The 20,612-nt window shown below is 44.7% G+C and overlaps 1 protein-coding gene across 5 annotated transcripts in view; it reads right to left on the reverse strand.

Moving 5' to 3' along the window:
• CNTFR (ciliary neurotrophic factor receptor) overlaps positions 1–20,612 on the reverse strand; it is a 572,233-nt gene that overhangs the window by 246,392 nt on the left and 305,229 nt on the right. For all 5 annotated transcript variants that reach the window (XM_089663460.1, XM_089663459.1, XM_089663456.1 and 2 more), the window contains one exon: positions 12,413–12,643. In XM_089663460.1, the coding sequence (XP_089519586.1) occupies positions 12,413–12,643 (231 nt within the window). The remainder of the gene's footprint in view (positions 1–12,412; positions 12,644–20,612) is intronic.

Here is a 20,612-nt window from a genome sequence, read left to right on the forward strand (position 1 = left end):
CCATCAATCAATCAATCTTACAAGCTCCCAATCAATTGGTCTTACCAGCTCCCAATCAATTGGCCTTACCGCCTCCCAATCAATTGGTCTTACCAGCTCCCAATATATCAATCAAACAAACAATCTTACCAGCTTCCAATCAAATGGTCTTACCGGCTCCCAATCAATTGGTCTTACTGTACCTGCTCCCAATCAGTCCTACCAGATCCCAATCAATCAGTCCTACAAGCTCCTAATCAATTGGTCTTACCAGATCCCAATATATTAATCAATCACACAATCTTACCGGCTTCCAATCAATTGGTCTTATCAGCTCCTAATCAATTGGTCTTACCGCCTCCCAATCAATTGGTCTTATGAGCTCCTAATCAACTGGTCTTACCGCCTCCCAATCAATTGGTCTTACCGCCTCCCAATCAATTGGTCTTATGAGCTCCTAATCAATTGGTTTTACCGCCTCCCAATCAATTGGTCTTATGAGCTCCTAATCAATTGGTTTTACTGCCTCCCAATCAATTGGTCTTATGAGCTCCTAATCAATTGGTCTTACCGCCTCCCAATCAATTGGTCTTACCAGATCCCAATATATTAATCAATCAATCAATCAATGAAACAATCTTACCGGCTTTCAATCAATCGGTCTTCCGAGTCTGAAGATGTCTGAGGGTGCCATCAGCCGCGGCTAGAGGCCTACACGAATCAATGACAGGCTGTCGGACGCCGCAGAAGTACGCCGGCAACCGCACATCAAAGTACCTGCATCTTCCTTCGCTGGAAACTTTTTTTTTCATTTTTAAACAAAACGCATTCCCCCCCCCCACCGGTGAGGTGGGCCATACTGCGCTCGCTTGCGCCGATTCCCCTCCCCCGCATCCTTCTAGAAAAGTCTATTTTTACGTCGCGGAGAGGAGAAGAGTCAGCAAACACGGCCTGCGACAAAAGCACAATTACAGTGAAATACGGCGAACCGGGAAACGGCTAACGACGCCACCAGGTTACCTAATCACCGCACATCATTATCCGGCCGACCGTAAACTTTTATACGGATGCTCGCCCATATAATGCACACACAATATAGCGTGATGTATGGGCGATCTTTAACGACGAGAAGATTCAATCTCGCCGCGCTCATCAATTCATGACCTTGTATAATGGGCTGTCTAACTAGCGGAGATAAAACTTCACATTAAAGTCGGCTCAGGAAAGTTTGAGATAATATTGCTGCGTAGGAAGGTTTCCGGACGGGCGAGTTACGTTTCCTAATATCCAATTATCCCGGCGATAACCTCCGCCGGGAGCCGGACAAGCCGGATATTGAAGACCTCGGGGCGGAGGGGTGGGGGTGCTTTTCATTTTTTGGCTTTTCATTTTTTTTGGCCTTTCATTGTTTGGGGGGTTTGTGCTTTTCATTGTTTGGCTTTTCATTCTTTGGGGGGGTTTGTGCTTTTCATTGTTTGGCTTTTCATTGTTTGGGGGGTTTGTGATTTTCATTGTTTGGCTTTTCATTGTTTGGGGGGGTTTGTGCTTTTCATTTTTTTGCTTTTAACTTTTTTGGCCTTTCATTGTTTGAGGGGTTTGTGCTTTTCATTTTTTGGCTTTGAATTTTTTGGGCTTTTCATTGTTTGGGGGGGTTTGTGCTTTTAATTTTTTGGCTTTTCATTGTTTGGGGGGTTTGTGCTTTTCATGGTTTGGCTTTTCATTGTTTGGGGGGGTTTGTGCTTTTCATTGTTTGGCTTTTCATTGTTTGGGGGGGTTTGTGCTTTTCATTTTTTTGCTTTTAACTTTTTTGGCCTTTCATTGTTTGAGGGGTTTGTGCTTTTCATTTTTTGGCTTTGAATTTTTTGGGCTTTTCATTGTTTGGGGGGGTTTGTGCTTTTCATTTTTGGCTTTTCATTGTTTGGGGGGGTTTGTGCTTTTTCATTGTTTGGCTTTTCATTGTTTGGGGGGTTTGTGCTTTTCATTTTTTGGCTTTTAATTTTTTTGGCCTTTCATTATTTGGGGGGTTTGTGATTTTCATTTTTTGTCTTAAAATTTTTTTGCTTTTCATTGTTTGGGCGGTTTGTGCTTTTCGTTGTTTGGCTTTTCATTGTTTGGGGGGTTTGTGCTTTTCATTTTTTGGCTTTTAACTTTTTTGGGCTTTTCATTGTTTGGGGGGTTTGTGCTTTTCATTGTTTGGCTTTTCATTGTTTGGGATGTTTGTGCTTTTCATTGTTTGGCTTTTCATTGTTTGGGGGGTTTGTGCTTTTCATTTTTTGGCTTTTAAGTTTTTTGGCCTTTCATTGTTTGGGGGTTTGTGATTTTAATTTTTTGGCTTTAAATTTTTTTTGGCTTTTCATCGTTTGGGGGGTTTGTGCTTTTCAATGTTTGGCTTTTCATTGTTTGGGGGGTTTGTGCTTTCCATTTTTTAGCTTTTAATTTTTGTGGACTTTCATTGTTTGGGGGGTTTGTGCTTTTCATTGTTTGGGGGGTTTGTGCTTTTTATTGTTTGGGGGGTTTGTGCTTTTCATTGTTTGGCTTTTCATTGTTTAGGGGGTTTGTGCTTTTCATTGTTTGGGGGTTTGTGCTTTTCATTGTTTGGCACCTAGATTGTAAGCTCCAAGGAGCAGGGCCCTCCTATCCCTCTTGTATTGAACTGTATTGTTGCTGTATTGTCTCCCGTTATATTGTAAAGTGCTGAGCAAACTGTTGGTGCCATAAATCCTGTATAATAATAATAATTGTTTGGCTTTTCATTGTTTAGGGGGTTTGTGCTTTTCATTGTTTGGCTTTTCATTGTTTGGGGGGTTTGTGCTTTTCATTTTTTTTTTGCTTTTCATTGTTTGGGGGGTTTGTGCTTTTCGTTGTTTGGGGGTTTGTGCTTTTCGTTGTTTGGGGGTTTGTGCTTTTTATTGTTTGGCTTTTCATTGTTTGAGGGGGTTTGTGCTTTTCGTTGTTTGGGGGTTTGTGCTTTTTATTGTTTGGCTTTTCATTGTTTGGGGGGTTTGTGCTTTTCATTGTTTGGCTTTTCATTGTTTGGGAGGTTTTTGCTTTTCATTGTTTGGCTTTTCATTGTTTGGGGGGTTTGTGCTTTTCATTGTTTGGCTTTTCATTGTTTGGGGGGGGTTTGTGCTTTTCATATTTTGGCCTTTCATTGTTTGGGGGGGTTTGTGCTTTTCATTTTTTGGCCTTTCATCATTTGGGAGGATTGTGCTTTTCACCATTTGGCTGTTGATGATTTACCCCTTCTGTGATTTATACGACTCCAGGCAGACAGAGAAGACAACAATTCATTTGACTTGTACAGCAGAGCTCAGACTAGGAGAGGGAGAGTACCCAATTTGTTTTTAGGCATTGAAAGCAGCATGCAGATAAGAAGAGAGAGCAGAGCGGGAGATAAACTCATCAGATAGGTTCTCCTTTCACTGGCCAAGGGAAGGGCCTGCAAGTGTTACTCAACTGTTGCAAAGAAAGATTAGGTCCCCCACCCTGAGCTGTGTGACAGAGCTGTGTAATTCCCAGAGCCAGATGGCCAGAAATACAAATATATTGGAAGGCAAACAGTTCCTATCAATACAAATATTTGGGAGGTGTTTACCCGCCAACATAGTTATATTTCTGCCCATACAGTCCTGGGAATTACACAGCTCTGCCATGCAGCACAGGATGAAAAACCTAACCTTGTATTTGGCTGGTCCTTTTAGAAGGGATTTTTCTGTACTTCCTGATTCAGAACTACACCTGGAAACGATAGATGTGATGAAAATGATATGTCCCCTTTAAGAAGCTTTTCCTTTCCCACTCTTTTGACAACTGGCAGCCAATGGGCGGTGAAGTGATGTAATCACTGTGTCTCTGTGCTTCTCTATATATACAGGCAGATCGTGGCTGGTGGGACGGGAAGGCAGGGTACAATCATTTCATACTCTATCCAAAGTTTTGGCTTTGCATACACTTTAAGGATCTTTTCTCAATTGTGATTGGTTAAAGCTGATTTTAAGTCCGCAAACGTGCAACTATATCGAAAAAACCCGTAAGTGTCCGCAAAAAAGTGCAAGTGCAAAACACCACACGAAAAACGCGCACTTAGGGGTGTGCTGTGTCCTACCCCGAAAGGGGCTTGGACCGCTGTCCCTGATCACCCGGGGCACGAAGCTCCTGACGGGGACTAGGTTCCCACTTGGTCCTCCTGACCAAAAGGCCGGGTGGACCACCGTTCCCTATGCCAAGCCGAAGCCGGACATTCAGTACTAGGCAAGGGGACTCTCCCGAAGAAGAGTCCTCTAGGGATCAGGGGAGGAAGGAACCGTATGGCCACACATCCTCCCCCTAGACTTCAGGGTAGGCCCGAGGACCCACACCCTCCATCCGTGAAAGCACACACATAAGAAAGCAAAAAGTGACAATACGTGGGAGTGTAATAAATTAAATTAAGTAAAGAAAAGAAAAAATAAAAAAAAGGTACCGTGCCGAAATGTGCACAGACCAGGCCCTGAGGCGGTTAAAGCTGATGTTTAATCTACTTTTAATGTATTTTGCCTCCCCCCCAAACATGTCATTTTCTGTTTTTCACTACATACCTTATTTTAGTCCCAGTGACATCATCAGGGAGTCTCTGTGCTTCTATATGCAATGCAGGCAAATTGTGACTAGTGGGAGGGGCCAGCAGGGTGTTTACATCCAGAAAACATCACAGCCTCGGCCTCATTACTCCTCTCAAGATCCCTCAGCCCTGATGCAAGCAGTGGGCAGGCTCTTGAGAGGAGTTATGCAAACATCAAAATGCCTTCATGGGTGAATGTCAGTCTGGAGGAGTGGGCGTTCCTAGGCAGGCTGTATTTGCATAGGTAACACCCACATGTGAGGCTGAGCTTCCACGATTGAAAGAACTCAAGGGGCGGGGCCAGGGACAGTCAGGCTGGGAAGGAAAGTGCTGGATGATGCTGGACATCCTCCAGCCAGGAAATGAGGCGGCGCTCTGACTTGCTGCAGCTTCTAATGCACATTGTGAGAAGCTCCCAGTGTGCAGCGAAATCAGAGGAAGCCATTTCAGTCCAGGAGAGGAGTACACCTGTGCAAGACTGAAGGGGAGGAGCCGGTACACCTGTGCAAGGCTGAAGGGGAGGAGCCGGTACACCTGCGCAAGACTGAAGGGGAGGAGCCGTTACATCTGTGCAAGACTGAAGGGGAGGAGCCGGTACACCTGTGCAAGACTTAAGGGGAGGAGCCGGTACACCTGTGCAAGGCTGAAGGGGAGGAGCCGGTACACCTGTACAAGACTGAAGGGGAGGAACCGGTACACCTGTGCAAGGCTGAAGGGGAGGAGCCGATACACCTGTGCAAGACTGAAGGGGAGGAGCCGGTACACCTGTGCAAGACTGAAAGGGAGGAGCCGGTACACCTGTGCAAGACTGAAAGGGAGGAGCTGGTACACCTGTGCAAGACTGAAGGGGAGGAACAGGTACACCTGTGCAAGACTGAAGGGGAGCAGCCGGTACACCTGTGCAAGACTGAAGGGGAGGAGCCGGTACACCTGTGCAAGACTGAAAGGGAGGAGCTGGTACACCTGTGCAAGACTGAAGGGGAGGAACCGGTACACCTGTGCAAGACTGAAAGGGAGGAGCCGGTACACCTGTGCAAGACTGAAGGGGAGTAGCCGGTACACCTGTGCAAGACTGAAGGGGAGTAGCCGGTACACCTGTGCAAGACTGAAGGGGACGAGCCGGTAAACCTGTGCAAGACTGAAGGGGAGGAACCGGTACATCTGTGCAAGACTGAAGGGGAGGAGCCGGTACACCTGTGCAAGACTGAAGGGGAGGAGCCAGTACAACTGTGCAAGACTTAAGGGGAGGAGCCAGTACAACTGTGCAAGACTGAAGGAGGCCCTCTTCAATACAGAATATCATAGAGGCAGTGGGTATTCTTTTTTTTTTAAATTTTCATCTTTCACTCTCCATGAACTCACCACCATGTTGGCCTCCTCATTCCTTGTAGATCTGTTCCCCAGTGTTGACAAAACTAACCCCCCTCCATCCCTGGCTTTAAAAACCCATTTATACGCTGCCGCCGCGATGGCGGCGTTGTCAGCAGCTGTTATTTTTCAGCGGGACCGGCCGGGCGGGATGATTCATGTGTCACTGCGCTGCCTGATTGATATCATCTCCTTCTTCCCTCATTGACTTGCTTTGCAGAAGGATAAATAGAATTTATTGTGAAAACAGGACCGCCATTACTTCATGTCGCATCAACGCAAACCGAGTTACCCACTTAGTAAAAGAGAGGGAAGCGGGCGAGACACCGTGTGCCAGACTCTGTGTCTCGCGCGTTATCTACGATCGATGGCATGTTACGAAGCGCAGGACAGTCCCTGTGGTGCTACTAACGGGCGCTTCGAGGGACACGCCGCCTTGTGAAAACAATATGTGTTTTGTGTCAATTCCGTAACTCGCTCTATCAATCCGCGAGCGGCTTCGGAAATAACATCCTTTAGCTTCTTGAAGGATCCTTCCAAATCACTTCTCATTTCAGGCAGAGAAATCTCTACCATAAGCCACATGCAGGATGATAACAAAAACCTGGCTTGCTGAAGAAGTCCAAAGCAAAATAGGCAGGACCCACAATCTATGCTGCTGAAGAAGTCCACCACTAAAAGAACAAAACCTGCAACCTATGCTGCAGAAGAAGTCCACAGCAAAAAGTGGCACTACCTGTAACCTATGCTGCTGAAGTAGTCAACCAGAAAACAAGCAGTACCTGCAATCTTTGAGGCCGAAGAAGTCCATAACAAAAAGGGCAGCACCTGCAAGCTAGTCAAAGCGAAAATGGCTATAGGACCTGCGACCTATGCTTTTGAAGACGTCCACAGTAAAAAGGGTGGGATCTGCAACCTATGCTGCTGAAGCACCTAACCAGAAAATGGACAGGACTTGCAACCTATGCTTCTGAAGAAGTCATCAGAAAAAAGGTCAGCACCTGCAATCTAGGCTGTTGAAGACGTCCACAGCAAAATGGGCAGGGCCTGCAAACTATGCTGCTGAAGTACTTAAGCAGAAAATGGGCAGGGCCTGCAACCTATGCTGGTGAAGTACTTAACCAGAAAATGGCCAGAACCTGCAACCTATGCCGGTGAAGTACTTAACCAGAAAATGGCCAGAACCTGCAACCTATGCTGGTGAAGTACTTAACCAGAAAATGGCCAGAACCTGCAACCTATGCCGGTGAAGTACTTAACCAGAAAATGGCCAAGACCTGCAACCTATGCTGGTGAAGTACTTAACCAGAAAATGGACAGGACTTGCAACCTATGCTTCAGAAGAAGTCATCGGAAAAAAGGTCAGCACCTGCAATCTAGGCTTTTGAAGATGTCCACAGCAAAATGGGCAGGACCTGCAACCTATGCTGGTGAAGTACTTAACCAGAAAATGGCCAGGACCTGCAACCTATGCCGGTGAAGTACTTAACCAGAAAATGGCCAGGACCTGCAACCTATGCTGGTGAAGTACTTAACCAGAAAATGGGCAGGACCTGCAACCTATGCTGGTGAAGTACCTAACCAGAAAATGGGCAGGACCTGCAACCTATGCTGGTGAAGTACTTAACCAGAAAATGGCCAGGACCTGCAACCTATGCTGGTGAAGTACTTAACCAGAAAATGGGCAGGACCTGCAACCTATGCTGGTGAAGTACTTAACCAGAAAATGGCCAAGACCTGCAACCTATGCTGGTGAAGTATGTAAGCAGAAAATGGGCAGGACCTGCAACCTATGCTGGTGAAGTACTTAACCAGAAAATGGCCAAGACCTGCAACCTATGCTGGTGAAGTACTTAACCAGAAAATGGACAGGACTTGCAACCTATGCTTCAGAAGAAGTCATCGGAAAAAAGGTCAGCACCTGCAATCTAGGCTTTTGAAGATGTCCACAGCAAAATGGGCAGGACCTGCAACCTATGCTGGTGAAGTACTTAACCAGAAAATGGCCAAGACCTGCAACCTATGCCGGTGAAGTACTTAACCAGAAAATGGCCAGGACCTGCAACCTATGCTGGTGAAGTACTTAACCAGAAAATGGGCAGGACCTGCAACCTATGCTGGTGAAGTACTTAACCAGAAAATGGGCAGGACCTGCAACCTATGCTGGTGAAGTACTTAACCAGAAAATGGCCAAGACCTGCAACCTATGCTGGTGAAGTATGTAAGCAGAAAATGGGCAGGACCTGCAACCTATGCTTCAGAAGAATTCTTCAGAAAAAAGGTCAGCACCTGCAACCTATGCTGTTGAAGAAGTCCACAGCAAAATGAGCAGGACCTGCAACCTATGCTGAAGTAGTTGACCGCCCAAGGGTGTGGCCTTTTCAGTTGGGGTGCTAAAAGACCTTGTCCTGTCACGTGCTGGGAGAAATGTAATTACCATGTACAATACTTTACATATCTCTCCGTAGAGACACTACATGCCTAGGTAATAGTGCTGGATTTTTCACTATGCCTCCACGTTGGCCCTATCTAACCATTGTGTCTGGAAAGATCCACTGCAGTGCCTTTATATGCGGCGAGATGATGTCATCAGCAGGAAGGAGGAAGTATTTCCACAGTGATCACTCTGTAACTTTGTAGCAAGGCACGTGGTGAGAGGATGAACCTGGGGCTGATCTGCGTCAGACATTTGTGAACACAGCAAAGAACTTCACAGTGTCAGGGTCCTGTCCACGGCAGAAGTTCTGGAAGATCTGGCATTTCTGCCAGCACTCTACATGGCCGCAGAAGTACACATCAGCCTCGGTCTGGTGCCAGATGGCCTTTATAAGGAGGCTCACCACTTCCTCTAGTTGCTGGATGATCTCTAGCTCCCCGTGCCCAGTTCCTGTGATTCTGACCTGTGACTTCCTGTTACGGACTCGGCTTGCTCCTGGACCGGTCTACTCTGATTTACCCCTGATCTGACCTCGGCTTGGCTTACGGATACTCTCTCTCTCGCTCCTCTGTGTATGACCTTGGCTATCCCATCTGACTACGTCTGCTCTGATTCCCACCTGGTACCTGACCTTGACTTGAACCAACTACCCAGTAATCCTCTATTCCCGGAAGGGCTTGCATACCGTGCACAGGTTCCACCTGTCTGTAGACCTATCTCCGTACATCAGCTGTGCTTCTGGTGGACCACCAACCAGCACTCCTACAGGCGACCTGTGCAACTTTGGGCCTGACTCCCATTGTCCCACTCTCAGGGGAGTCCGGAACTTAGCCGCAAGGGAAGCCCTCTCTCCATTGGCCTCCATCACCAGGTATGTGATACACAGGCACCAGGATCTACGTGACTGAGTCATCTTTTAGGTGGTAAAGGTAGATCTTGACCCTAGATTGTACCTGAACAAAGGTCCTCCTGGAGAGAAAAGCAGGCAGAGCGAGGACTGTGATCATAGAGACATTCTAAATACCTGGAATTGCCTAGAATACATGGACTTATTATGAAAATATACATCGGGTGGTAGGTCCATATTGGTTGATTGGGCGGCGGAGTTTGGCGATTGTGACCCCGTGAGGTAGTGTCATACGTGTGTTTCACATACATGTTTTCCTGGAGCCGTCATTAGGTCATGGAGGACTTCTATATTGAATATGGAGGAGGGGGGGTAAGGTCTGTACACCTATAACCAGGGGCGGACTGACCATTTGGGAACTCGGGTGCTGCCTGAGGGCCCGGAGTCAGTAGGGAGCCCCATGAGATGCCCCTGGTACCTTTCATAGGCTTTTTTGGGTGCGGTTTAAGTGTGGGCAAGGACACACGAGCCCCATGATCCCCTATTGCCCGGGGGCCCCATGAGTTGTCAGTCCGCCCCTGCCTATAACTGAATCACAGCAGGATTCAGTCGTTCCTCCGCCATCTACCTCATCTGATGATATTATCATAAATCCACGCCGGCCGGAGGAATGGATTTGCCTAAATATGTCTCTTAGAACCTGAAAATAAAATCAATCAACTTCAATCTGTTTTGCACCTCAAGGCGGAGTTCACTGGAGCTCATAAAAAGTTGATACAATATTTATGCCGGTATGAAAAGGGCCGCGAGCCTCTTCCTAAAGTACATGAGCTCGGCGTAAGTGGGAATGCGCTTCAGAGATGAACTCCGGGCACAAAAACTTTTATTCAAATACAATATTCATAGAGGAAGGACTGGGATCCACAGTATTACCAGAAATAGACACATTGTTATTAAATCTACAAATCAAATCAAAGTCTTCTATAAGCATCATAAGTAGGGACCAGCTCAGATTTGAACCAAACCTGCAGGGGATCTGTTATTTAGCAGTAGTAGCACCTCCATCACTCAATGAACACTCCCTGGCTAGCTTCTGTTTGTAAACAAATCAGCTGGGGATGCAGGCTGACCTCATTGTCTACATATGGTCATGACCATACTCTAGAAACATTATAATTATTGATGGTCTTCTATACCAACCAGCAGGGGAGCTGTCATTAAGCGGCAGTATTAATGCCACCACTAAATGAAAGCTCCCCGGCTGGATTCTGTTTGTACACAAATCAGCTGGGGATGCAGGCTTACCTCATTGTCTACATATGGTCATGACCATACTCTAGAAACATTATAATTATTGATGGTCTTCTATACCAACCAGCAGGGGAGCTGTCATTAAGCGGCAGTAGTAACGCCACCACTAAATGAAAGCTCCCCGGCTGGATTCTGTTTGTAAACAAATCAGCTGGGGATGCAGAGTGACATCATTGACTACATATGGCCATGACCATACACTAGAAACATTCTACACCAACCAGCAGGGGATCTGCCATTAAGCAGTAGTAGCACCTTTATCACTCAATGAATGTTCCCTGCATGGCTTCCATTGTAAACAAACTAAATGGGGATGCAGGGTGACATCATTGACTACATATTGTCATGACCATACTCTAGAAACAATCTACACCAACCATCAGGGGATCTGTCATTTAGCAGTAGTAGCACCTCCATCACTCAATGAACACTTCCTGGCTAGCTTCTGTTTGTAAACAAATCAGCTGGGGATGCAGGCTGACTTCATTGTCTACATATGGCCATGAGCATACTCTACAAACATTATAATTATTGATGGTCTTCTATACCAATGAGCAGGGGAGCTGTCATTAAGCGGCAGTATTAATGCCACCACTAAATGAAAGCTCCCCGGCTGGATTCTGTTTGTAAACAAATCAGCTGGGGACAGGGTGACATCATTGTCTACATATGGCCATGACCATACTCTAGAAACATTCTACACCAACCAGCAGGGGAGCTGTCATTCACCACTAAATAAAAGCTCCCTGGCCAGCTTCCGTTGTAAACAAACTAGATGGGGATGCAGGGTGACATAATTGACTACATATGGCCATGACCATACTCTAGAAACATTCTACACCAACCAGCAGGGGATCTGTCATTTAGCAGTAGTAGCACCTCCATCACTCAATGAACACTCCCTGGCCAGCTTCCGTTGCAAACAAACTAGATGGGGATGCAGGATGACATCATTGACTACATATGGCCATGAGCATACTCTAGAAACATTCTACACCAACCATCAGGGGATCTGTCTTTAAGCAGTAGTAGCACCTCTATCACTCAATGAACGCTCCCTGCATGGCTTCCGTTGTAAACAAACTAGATGGGGATGCAGGCTGACATCATTGACTACATATGGCCATGAACATACTCTAGAAACATTATAAAGATTGATGGTCTTCTATACCAACCAGCAGGGGATCTGTCATTAAGCGGCAGTAGTAATGCCACCACTCAATGAACACTCCCTGGCCAGCTTCTGTTTATAAACAAACTAAATGGGGATGCAGGGTGACATCATTGACTACATATGGCCATGACCATACTCTAGAAACATTCTACAGAAAGCAGCAGGAGAACTGTCATTTAGCAGCAGTAGCACCTTCACCACTAAATGAAAGCTTCCTAGGCAGGTTCCGTTGCAAACAAACTAGATGGGGATGCAGGGTGACATCATTGACTACATATGGCCATGACCATACTCTCGAACATTCTACACCAACCAGCAGGAGATCTGTCATTTAGCAGTAGTAGCACCTTCACCACTAAATGAAAGCTCCCCGGCCGGTGTCTTTATAACAAAAAAAAAAGAGAATGCTAAAATTCACACTTCTCTCTAGAAATAGATGAAAGTCTACGGGACTCAGATATTAGTTCTGCCATTGGTCATGTGGTCTCTGCTAAAAGGGGAAGGATATGAGAACTAGATGCCTGATTTTCCCTGTCTAAGCATCACCAGGTGATCCAACCAGGTGATCCAAGCCTTGGCGTCAGTGACCACCACTGGTCCCTAAGTGGGATCTCCTCCTTCATGAACATACCTGTAAGGGTGTGAAATTCCGTTTCAATTTTTAGAAAACAATGAAAGATCTGAAGATGTACTCACAGCCGACTCTGAGGATGGTCTGGTGCCGGAGATTCCAGGAAGATCCCTCAAAACAGGAATATAATCCATTGTGTGATAGATTGACATTGTGTAAGAGAAGAGAGGACCCGTTCAGCTGGGAGCTGTCAATGTCCGTCCCGTTTACAGTCCACGTTACAGGGAAGTCGGGGTCCACAGATCCGCACTTTACCACCGCGTCTGAGCCAATCTTCTCGTACTGGAGGTGGGGATCTGCAGGGGGGGGGGTGGGATAAAACATCATCATGATGTCACGATAGAAGTCATTTCACGATCGTCTCATACATTCATACCGCCTTCACGAATAATAACCATTGTGTGTCTAATATTTATTTCCACGTGTCACCTCCTCTCATGCTCGCCTCCAGGACTTCTCCCGAGCTTCTCCCAACTTATGGAACTCCCTACCCCAATCTGTCCACCTATCTCCTAAACCTTTAGACGATCCCTGAATACCTTTCTCTTTAAAGAATTCTATCCAGCTTCTACCTAGTAAACTGCCATTTATTTCCTCTATCAGCTCCTCCCCCCCACAGCGATTACCTTTTGTATCACTCAGCCCTTCCTCCTAGATTGTAAGCTCTGATGAGCCGGGTCCTCTGTGTCCTCTTCTACCGAATTGTGTTTTAACTGTCATGTCTGCCTTCATTTTGTACAGCGCTGCGCAAACTGTTGGCGCCATATAAATCCTGTATAATAATAATACCAAGAGCTCCAGCTAATTATTTATTTCAGGTACTTGTATAGCGCCATCAATTTACGCAGCACTTTACATATATATTGTACATTCACATCAGTCCCTAACCCTCAAGGGGCGTACAATCTAAGGTCCCTAACTCACATTCATACATACACATACTAGGGACAATTTAGACAGGAGCCAATTCACCTACCAGCATGTCTTTGGAGTGTGGGAGGAAACCCAGGCAGGCACAGGGAGAACATGCAAACTCCAGGCAGGTGGTGCCATGGTTGGGATTCAAACCAACGACCCGAGTACTGCCAGGTGGAAGTTCTAACTATTTAGCCACTGTGCTGTCCACACTTCAGCTTTCTTTTTTTTTTTTATATTTTCCTTTTATTTTTTGTATTTATTTCTACAGCATGTATGTAATAATAATAATTATTATTGTTATTATTATTAATAAATATTATTATTATTATTATTTGTATCTATTTTTATTTTCCTTTTTTTAATATTTATGTTAATTTGTTTCTACTTCTTTCTTTCTTCTTTTATATATTTTTTTTATTTTTTTTTTTATTTATTTCTACAACATGTATGTAATAATAATAATTATTAGTATTTATTTTCCTTTCTTTATATTTATTTTATACTTCTTTCTTTTTAATCTTTTTAATTTATTTATTTCAGGTACTTCTATAGCGCTGTCAATTTATGCAGCGCTTTATATATATATTGTACATTCACATCAGTCCCTAACCCTCAAGGGGCGTACAATCTAAGGTCCCTAACTCACATTCATACATACACCTACTAGGGACAATTTAGACAATTGCCAATTAACCTACCAGCATGTCTTTGGAGTGTGGGAGGAAACCTACTCAGGCACAGGGAAAACATGCAAACTCCAGGCAGGTGGTGCCATGGTTGGGATTCAAACCAACGACCCTAGTTCTGCCAGGTGGAAGTTCTAACCATTTAGCCACTCTGCTGTCCACACTTTAGCTTTTTTTTTTTTTTTTAATATTTTCCTTTTATTTTTTGTATTTATTTCTACAACATGTATGTAATAATAATAATAATTATTATTATTATTATTGTTATGATTAATAAATATTATTATTTGTATCTATTTTTATTTTCCTTTTTTTTAATATTTATTTTAATTTGTTTCTACTTCTTTCTTTCTTCTTTTATATATTTATTTTTTATTTATTTCTACAACATGTATGTAAAAATAATAATTCTTATTATTAGTATTTATTTTCCTTTCCTTATATTTATTTTATACTTCTATCTTTTTAATTTATTTATTTCAGGTACTTCTATAGCGCTGTCAATTTATGCAGCGCTTTATATATATATTGTACATTCACATCAGTCCCTAACCCTCAAGGGGTGTACAATCTAAGTTTCCTAACTCACATTCATACATACACATACTAGGGACAATTTAGACAGGAGCCAATTCACCTACCAGCATGTCTTTGGAGTGTTGGAGGAAACTGGAGTACCTGGAAGAAACCCACGCAGGCACAGGGAGAACATGCAAACTCCAGGGAGGAGGAGCCATGGCTGGGATTTGAACCAACGACCCGAGTACTGCCAGGGGGAAGTGCTAACCATTTAGCCACTCTGCTGTCCACACTTTAGCTTTTTTTTTTTTTATATATTTTTTTTTTTTTTTTATTTATTTCTACAGCATGTATGTTATAATAATAATTATTATTATTATTGTTGTTATTATTATTATTATTGTTATTATTTGTATCTATTTTTATTTCTATTTTCCTGAATCACTCCAATCAACAACCTAATGGCCACTAGGTGCACCCACCCTGAAAAATGTCAGGCATCCATTGCTGATGTGTATGTAAGGCAGGAGATCAGCAGCACGGAGATAGAACAAATGGTGAAAAAAAAGGTGAAAACAAGGATTTTCTTTAAAAAACAATAGTTTATGATATGCAGAGTGCAGAGCAAACGTAGTTACCCCTCATAATGTTCCGTTTGTTTTTAATTGCACCATTTTTTTTTTTGCAGTTTGGAGAGTAGTGCCGGCCATACATGGGTCGAAAATCGACCAATTTTTTTTGTCTGAAAATCGGACCTAAGAATAATCGTTTGATTTTCCCTCTGTTAGTGGGGTCAATGGCACCGGACGATTTTCTCTCTGTTAGTGGGGTCAATGGCACCGGACGATTTTCTCTCTGTTAGTGGGGTCAATGGCACCGGACGATTTTCTCTCTGTTAGTGGGGTCAATGGCACCGGACGATTTTCGCTCTGTTAGTGGGGTCAATGGCACCGGACGATTTTTGCTCTGTTAGTGGGGTCAATGGCACCGGACAATTTTCTCTCTGTTAGTGGGGTCAATGGCACCGGACGATTTTCTCTCTGTTAGTGGGGTCAATGGCACCGGACGATTTTCGCTCTGTTAGTGGGGTCAATGGCACCGGACGATTTTCTCTCTGTTAGTGGGGTCAATGGCACCGGACGATTTTCTCTCTGTTAGTGGGGTCAATGGCACCGGACGATTTTTGCTCTGTTAGTGGGGTCAATGGCACCGGACGATTTTCTCTCTGTTAGTGGGGTCAATGGCACCGGACGATTTTCTCTCTGTTAGTGGGGTCAATGGCACCGGACGATTTTCTCTCTGTTAGTGGGGTCAATGGCACCGGACGCTTTTTGCTCTGTTAGTGGGGTCAATGGCACCGGACGATTTTCTCTCTGTTAGTGGGGTCAATGGCACCGGACGATTTTCTCTCTGTTAGTGGGGTCAATGGCACCGGACGATTTTCGCTCTGTTAGTGGGGTCAATGGCAACGGACGATTTTCGCTCTGTTAGTGGGGTCAATGGCACCGGACGATTTTCGCTCTGTTAGTGGGGTCAATGGCACCGGACGATTTTCTCTCTGTTAGTGGGGTCAATGGCACCGGACGATTTTCTCTCTGTTAGTGGGGTCAATGGCACCGGACGATTTTTGCTCTGTTAGTGGGGTCAATGGCACCGGACGATTTTCTCTCTGTTAGTGGGGTCAATGGCACCGGACGATTTTCTCTCTGTTAGTGGGGTCAATGGCACTGGACGATTTTCGCTCTGTTAGTGGGGTCAATGGCAACGGACGATTTTCGCTCTGTTAGTGGGGTCAATGGCACCAGACAATTTTCGCTCTGTTAGTGGGGTCAATGGCACCGGACGATTTTCGTGGTTCCTCCCCTTTTCGGTGATCGGGCATGTTGGAAAATTCGTAAAAAAATTAGATTTTCGACTCATTGATGGTCAAACCGTACGATCGTTTTTCCAAAAATAATATGCGCCATGAGCCGTGACCTGGAAGGAACAGAAGTTTCGCCTGTTATATGGGGTGAACTTTATGACTCGGTCGGACGATTTTCGAAATCATTGATGGCGCCATCGGATTACCGAGCGAACAACGTTTTTGATTTTCGGATGAAAAATCGTTCGGAATTCGACCCGTGTATGGACTGTATTAAGCAGCACACATTCGAGCCAATGGCTAGCTTAACACAACGCACATTGACGCACAACATAATGCACATCAGCACGCGTTCGCCATTGTGGATGGCTTTTGAATGCGTGCGATAAACAGTCTGTATTTGGCGCTCCACTGAAATCTCCAAACATGGGAATCGGAAAACCCCCTAAATATCCGCACGGAACTTCACCCACCGTACAGAACTGTAACCTGGCAGGAAAATCAGCATTTCCCCACAGTGTCCGTAGGTGATAAAGCCATACTGCACCAGTACAGAGCCCCCCCGGTAGAGACCCCCCCCCCTCCCCCCCGGGGTTCACACGCTCAGTGCACTCGGCACATAGCCAGCAAAGAGGACAAACCAAATGGAAAAAAACATTTCTAAATTTACCCAAATGACCTGAACTGCCACTCCAGGCACTAATGCCGGAAGGAGGGGACGGCCTTAAAGGGAACCTGTCATGTGATACACAAGACTGTCATTGTTGTCACAGCAGAATGCTGGGAACCCGGCTGTCTTGCTGAGCCTCTGGCTTCAATGCTGGCCCAGAACAGATCAGGACATTCCACTTGTCTCTGACTTTCCTCATCAGGTCAGCAACTCAGAAAGTGAGAACCTGAGATACTGAAACTGGCAGCCAGGAAACTGGCATTTCTAGAAACATCCAAATAATAATAATCTCTGTGCATTTCATCACAGGCCAACAGAGAAGGGAAATGATAATGTATGAGAGTGCCAGGAGAGTACCGTATTTACAGGACCGCATCTTTATCTGTCAAGTATCTATCTATTCATCCATCCTTCTCTTTCTTTCTTTCTTTCTTTCTCTTTATTTCTCTTTCTTTCTTTCTTTCTTTCTTTCTTTCTTTCTTTCTTTCTCTTTCTTTCTTTCTTTCTTTCTCTCTTTCTTTCTTTCTATGTAGGTACAGTATATATCTTTCTTTCCTTGTGTGTATCTTTCTATTTATCTTTATTTCTTTCTTTGTATGTATATATCTTTTTTCTTTGTATATGTCTTTCTGTCTATTTAACTTTCTTCCTTTTGTATGTATGTATCTTTCTGTCTATGTATCTTTCTTCTTTGGATCTTTATTTCTTGGTTTACATGTATGTATGTATCTTATTTTCTTTGGATTCTATCTTTCTATCTATGTATGTATCCGTCTTTTTTTGTATCTCTGTATGTATCTTTCTTTTTATCTATGTATGTATCTCTTTCTTTCTTTCTTTCTCTTTTTCTTTCTTTCTCTCTTTCTTTCTTTCTTTCTCTTTCTTTCCAGTATGTCTCTATTTTTTATTTATTCATTTATTTGTATCTTGCTTTCTTTGTATGTATCTTTCTGTCTATTTATCTTTCTTTTTTGGTACACATGTATGTATGTATCTTTGTTTCTTTGTATGTATCTTTCTATTTATCTTTCTTTCATTCTTTCTTTTTTTCTTGGTATATATGTATGTATCTTTCTTTCTTTGTATCTTTCTTTCTATTTAACTTTCTTTCTTTTTTGTATGTATGTATATTTATTTTGTTCTTTCTTTTTTTCTTTGTATGTATGTATGTACAGTATGTATCTTTTTTTCTTTGTAAGTATCTTTCTATTTATCCTTTCTTTCTTTGTATGTATGTACAGTATTTCTTTCTCTCTCTCTCTCTCTCTCTCTCGTTCTCTCTCTCCCTTTCTTTCTCTCTCTTCCTTTCTTTCTCTCTCCCCCTTTCTTTCTCTCTCTCCCTTTCTCTCTCTCTCCCCCTTTCTTTCTCTCTCTCCCTTTCTTTCTCTCTCTCCCTTTCTCTCTCTCTCTCTCCCTTTCTCTCTCTCTCTCCCTTTCTCTCTCTCTCTCCCCCTTTCTCTCTCTCTCCCCCTTTCTTTCTCTCTCCCCCTTTCTCTCTCTCTCCCCCTTTCTTTCTCTCTCTCCCTTTCTTTCTCTCTCTCCCTTTCTCTCTCTCTCTCCCCCTTTCTTTCTCTCTCTCCCTTTCTTTCTCTCTCCCTTTCTTTCTCCATTGGTGCTGTGCTGTGGCATTGGCCCCTGGCTCTAGAAGTTCCTGTGGCCTGTATGGAGGTCGCGGAGCTCTTAAGAGGAGGAAGTCTCCAGTTTACACAGAATTAGGATCTCTTTCATGTGGTCACAGAGTGAAGTTCTTGTGGCAAGTCTATTCCTGTGACCTCTGACCCGGCCAACTGACCTCTGCCCACACACTAATCTGTTGTCACTGCTGAACTCCATGAATAATGGTCCCCAGAGAGAGAATAAAGCCGGCACAATCCTCAGGGACCTCCACATCATGTTGGGAGGAAACCAGCTGAGTAATCCAGAAGAAGAATTACACAACCAACTAAATGACTTCTGTGCTTGTCTACTGAAAACTGACCCGCAGGCCTCAATCCATCCACATCACACCAACTATTAAAGGGTCACTCCATCTTACAGGATGTTGGAGATGTAACCCTACACTCTCTCAGGGACTCTATTGCTGAGATCCCTGTGCTGAGTTCCCGGGTCTGTACACCCGCTGTGCCCATTATGAGGGGTTCCCACCATCCCTGTGCTAAGTTCCCAGGTCTGTACAACTGCTGTGCCCATTATAAGGTGTTCCCACCATCCCTGTGCTGAGTTCCCGGGTCTGTACACCCGCTGTGCCCATTATGAGGGGTTCCCACCATCCCTGTGCTGAGTTCCCAGGTCTGTACATCTGCTGTGCCCATTATAAGGTGTTCCCACCATCCCTGTGCTGAGTTCCCTGGTCTGTACACCCGCTGTGCCCATTATGAGGGGTTCCCACCATCCCTGTGCTGAGTTCCCGGGTCTGTACACCCGCTGTGCCCATTATGAGGGGTTCCCACCATCCCTGTGCTGAGTTCCCGGGTCTGTACACCCGTTGTGCCCATTATGAGGGGGTCCCACCATCCCTGTGATGAGTTCCCAGGTCTGTACATCTGCTGTTCCCATTATGAGGAGTTCCCACCATCGCTGTGCTGAGTTCCTGGGTCTGCACACCCGCTATGCCCATTATGAGGGGTTTCCATTATCCCTGTGCTGAGTTCCCGGGTCTGTACACCTTCTGTGCCCATTATGAGGGGTTCCCACCATCTTGTGACTTCTATCAGTGTCTAGCAGAGCACCGGTTAAAGCTTGTAGGAGGAGTTTTCATTTTGCTCTAGGACAGGGGTGGGCAATGTGCGGCTCTCCAGCTGTTGTAGAACCACAAGTCCCATGAGGCATTGCAAAACTGACAGTTACAAGCATTGTAATGTACAGCGCTGAGCGAACTATTGGCGCTTTATGAATACTGTATAATAATAATATAATAATGACTCCCAAAGGTAGTTCGCCAACAGCTGGAGGGCCACAGTTGCCCACCCCTGCTCTAGGAGGATGGAGAACGCCTGACCCTCTGTCTGGACAGTGCTGATTGGCCCTGTGCTGTCACAAGAACTCTCCCCCCCCTCAAAAAAAAAACCTTTCTAGCAATACACACCAAACTGAGCATGTGCAGAATTTCTACGGTTCAGTCTGTCTTATCAGGAGATAAGAGTGGACACTGGAAGAAGGGAAGGATCAGAGAAGACAGGATCAAGCAGCCTTTTTACACAATGCAGAGGATTAACCCCTTAGGTCCCCCAGTGAGTATACCCAGCATGCTTTGCTGCATCTACAGACCGATTGTACTGTTGCGGGTTCAGGAACACTTTACGGCTGAGCTCCAAGAAAAGTTCACTTTGTATCAGTTTCAGAATCCCTTCGGCTGACGTGAATGCGACGGCGACGGCGAGCAGCCCGTACAATCTCTCATAGCGATCGGCGTATTAGGAGTGCGATAATTAATAATCCTAACGTCCTCGCCATCTTCTCCAGTTAATTATAAGGCGCCTCGCATTCCTGCCGGCTCATAGATCACAAGTTCACAACGTTCCTTTTTTTTTTTTTTTTTGCTCTCAAAAAATGCAGAAGAGGGATCTATTAATTTGTTTTATTGTTAAAAGATGTTTGCTAACAGCCGC

The sequence above is a fragment of the Staurois parvus genome, unplaced genomic scaffold (genome assembly GCF_062004578.1).
Source record: "Staurois parvus isolate SC_StPar_1 unplaced genomic scaffold, SC_StPar_1.0 ptg001691l, whole genome shotgun sequence".
NCBI classification, from domain to species: Eukaryota; Metazoa; Chordata; class Amphibia; order Anura; family Ranidae; genus Staurois; species Staurois parvus.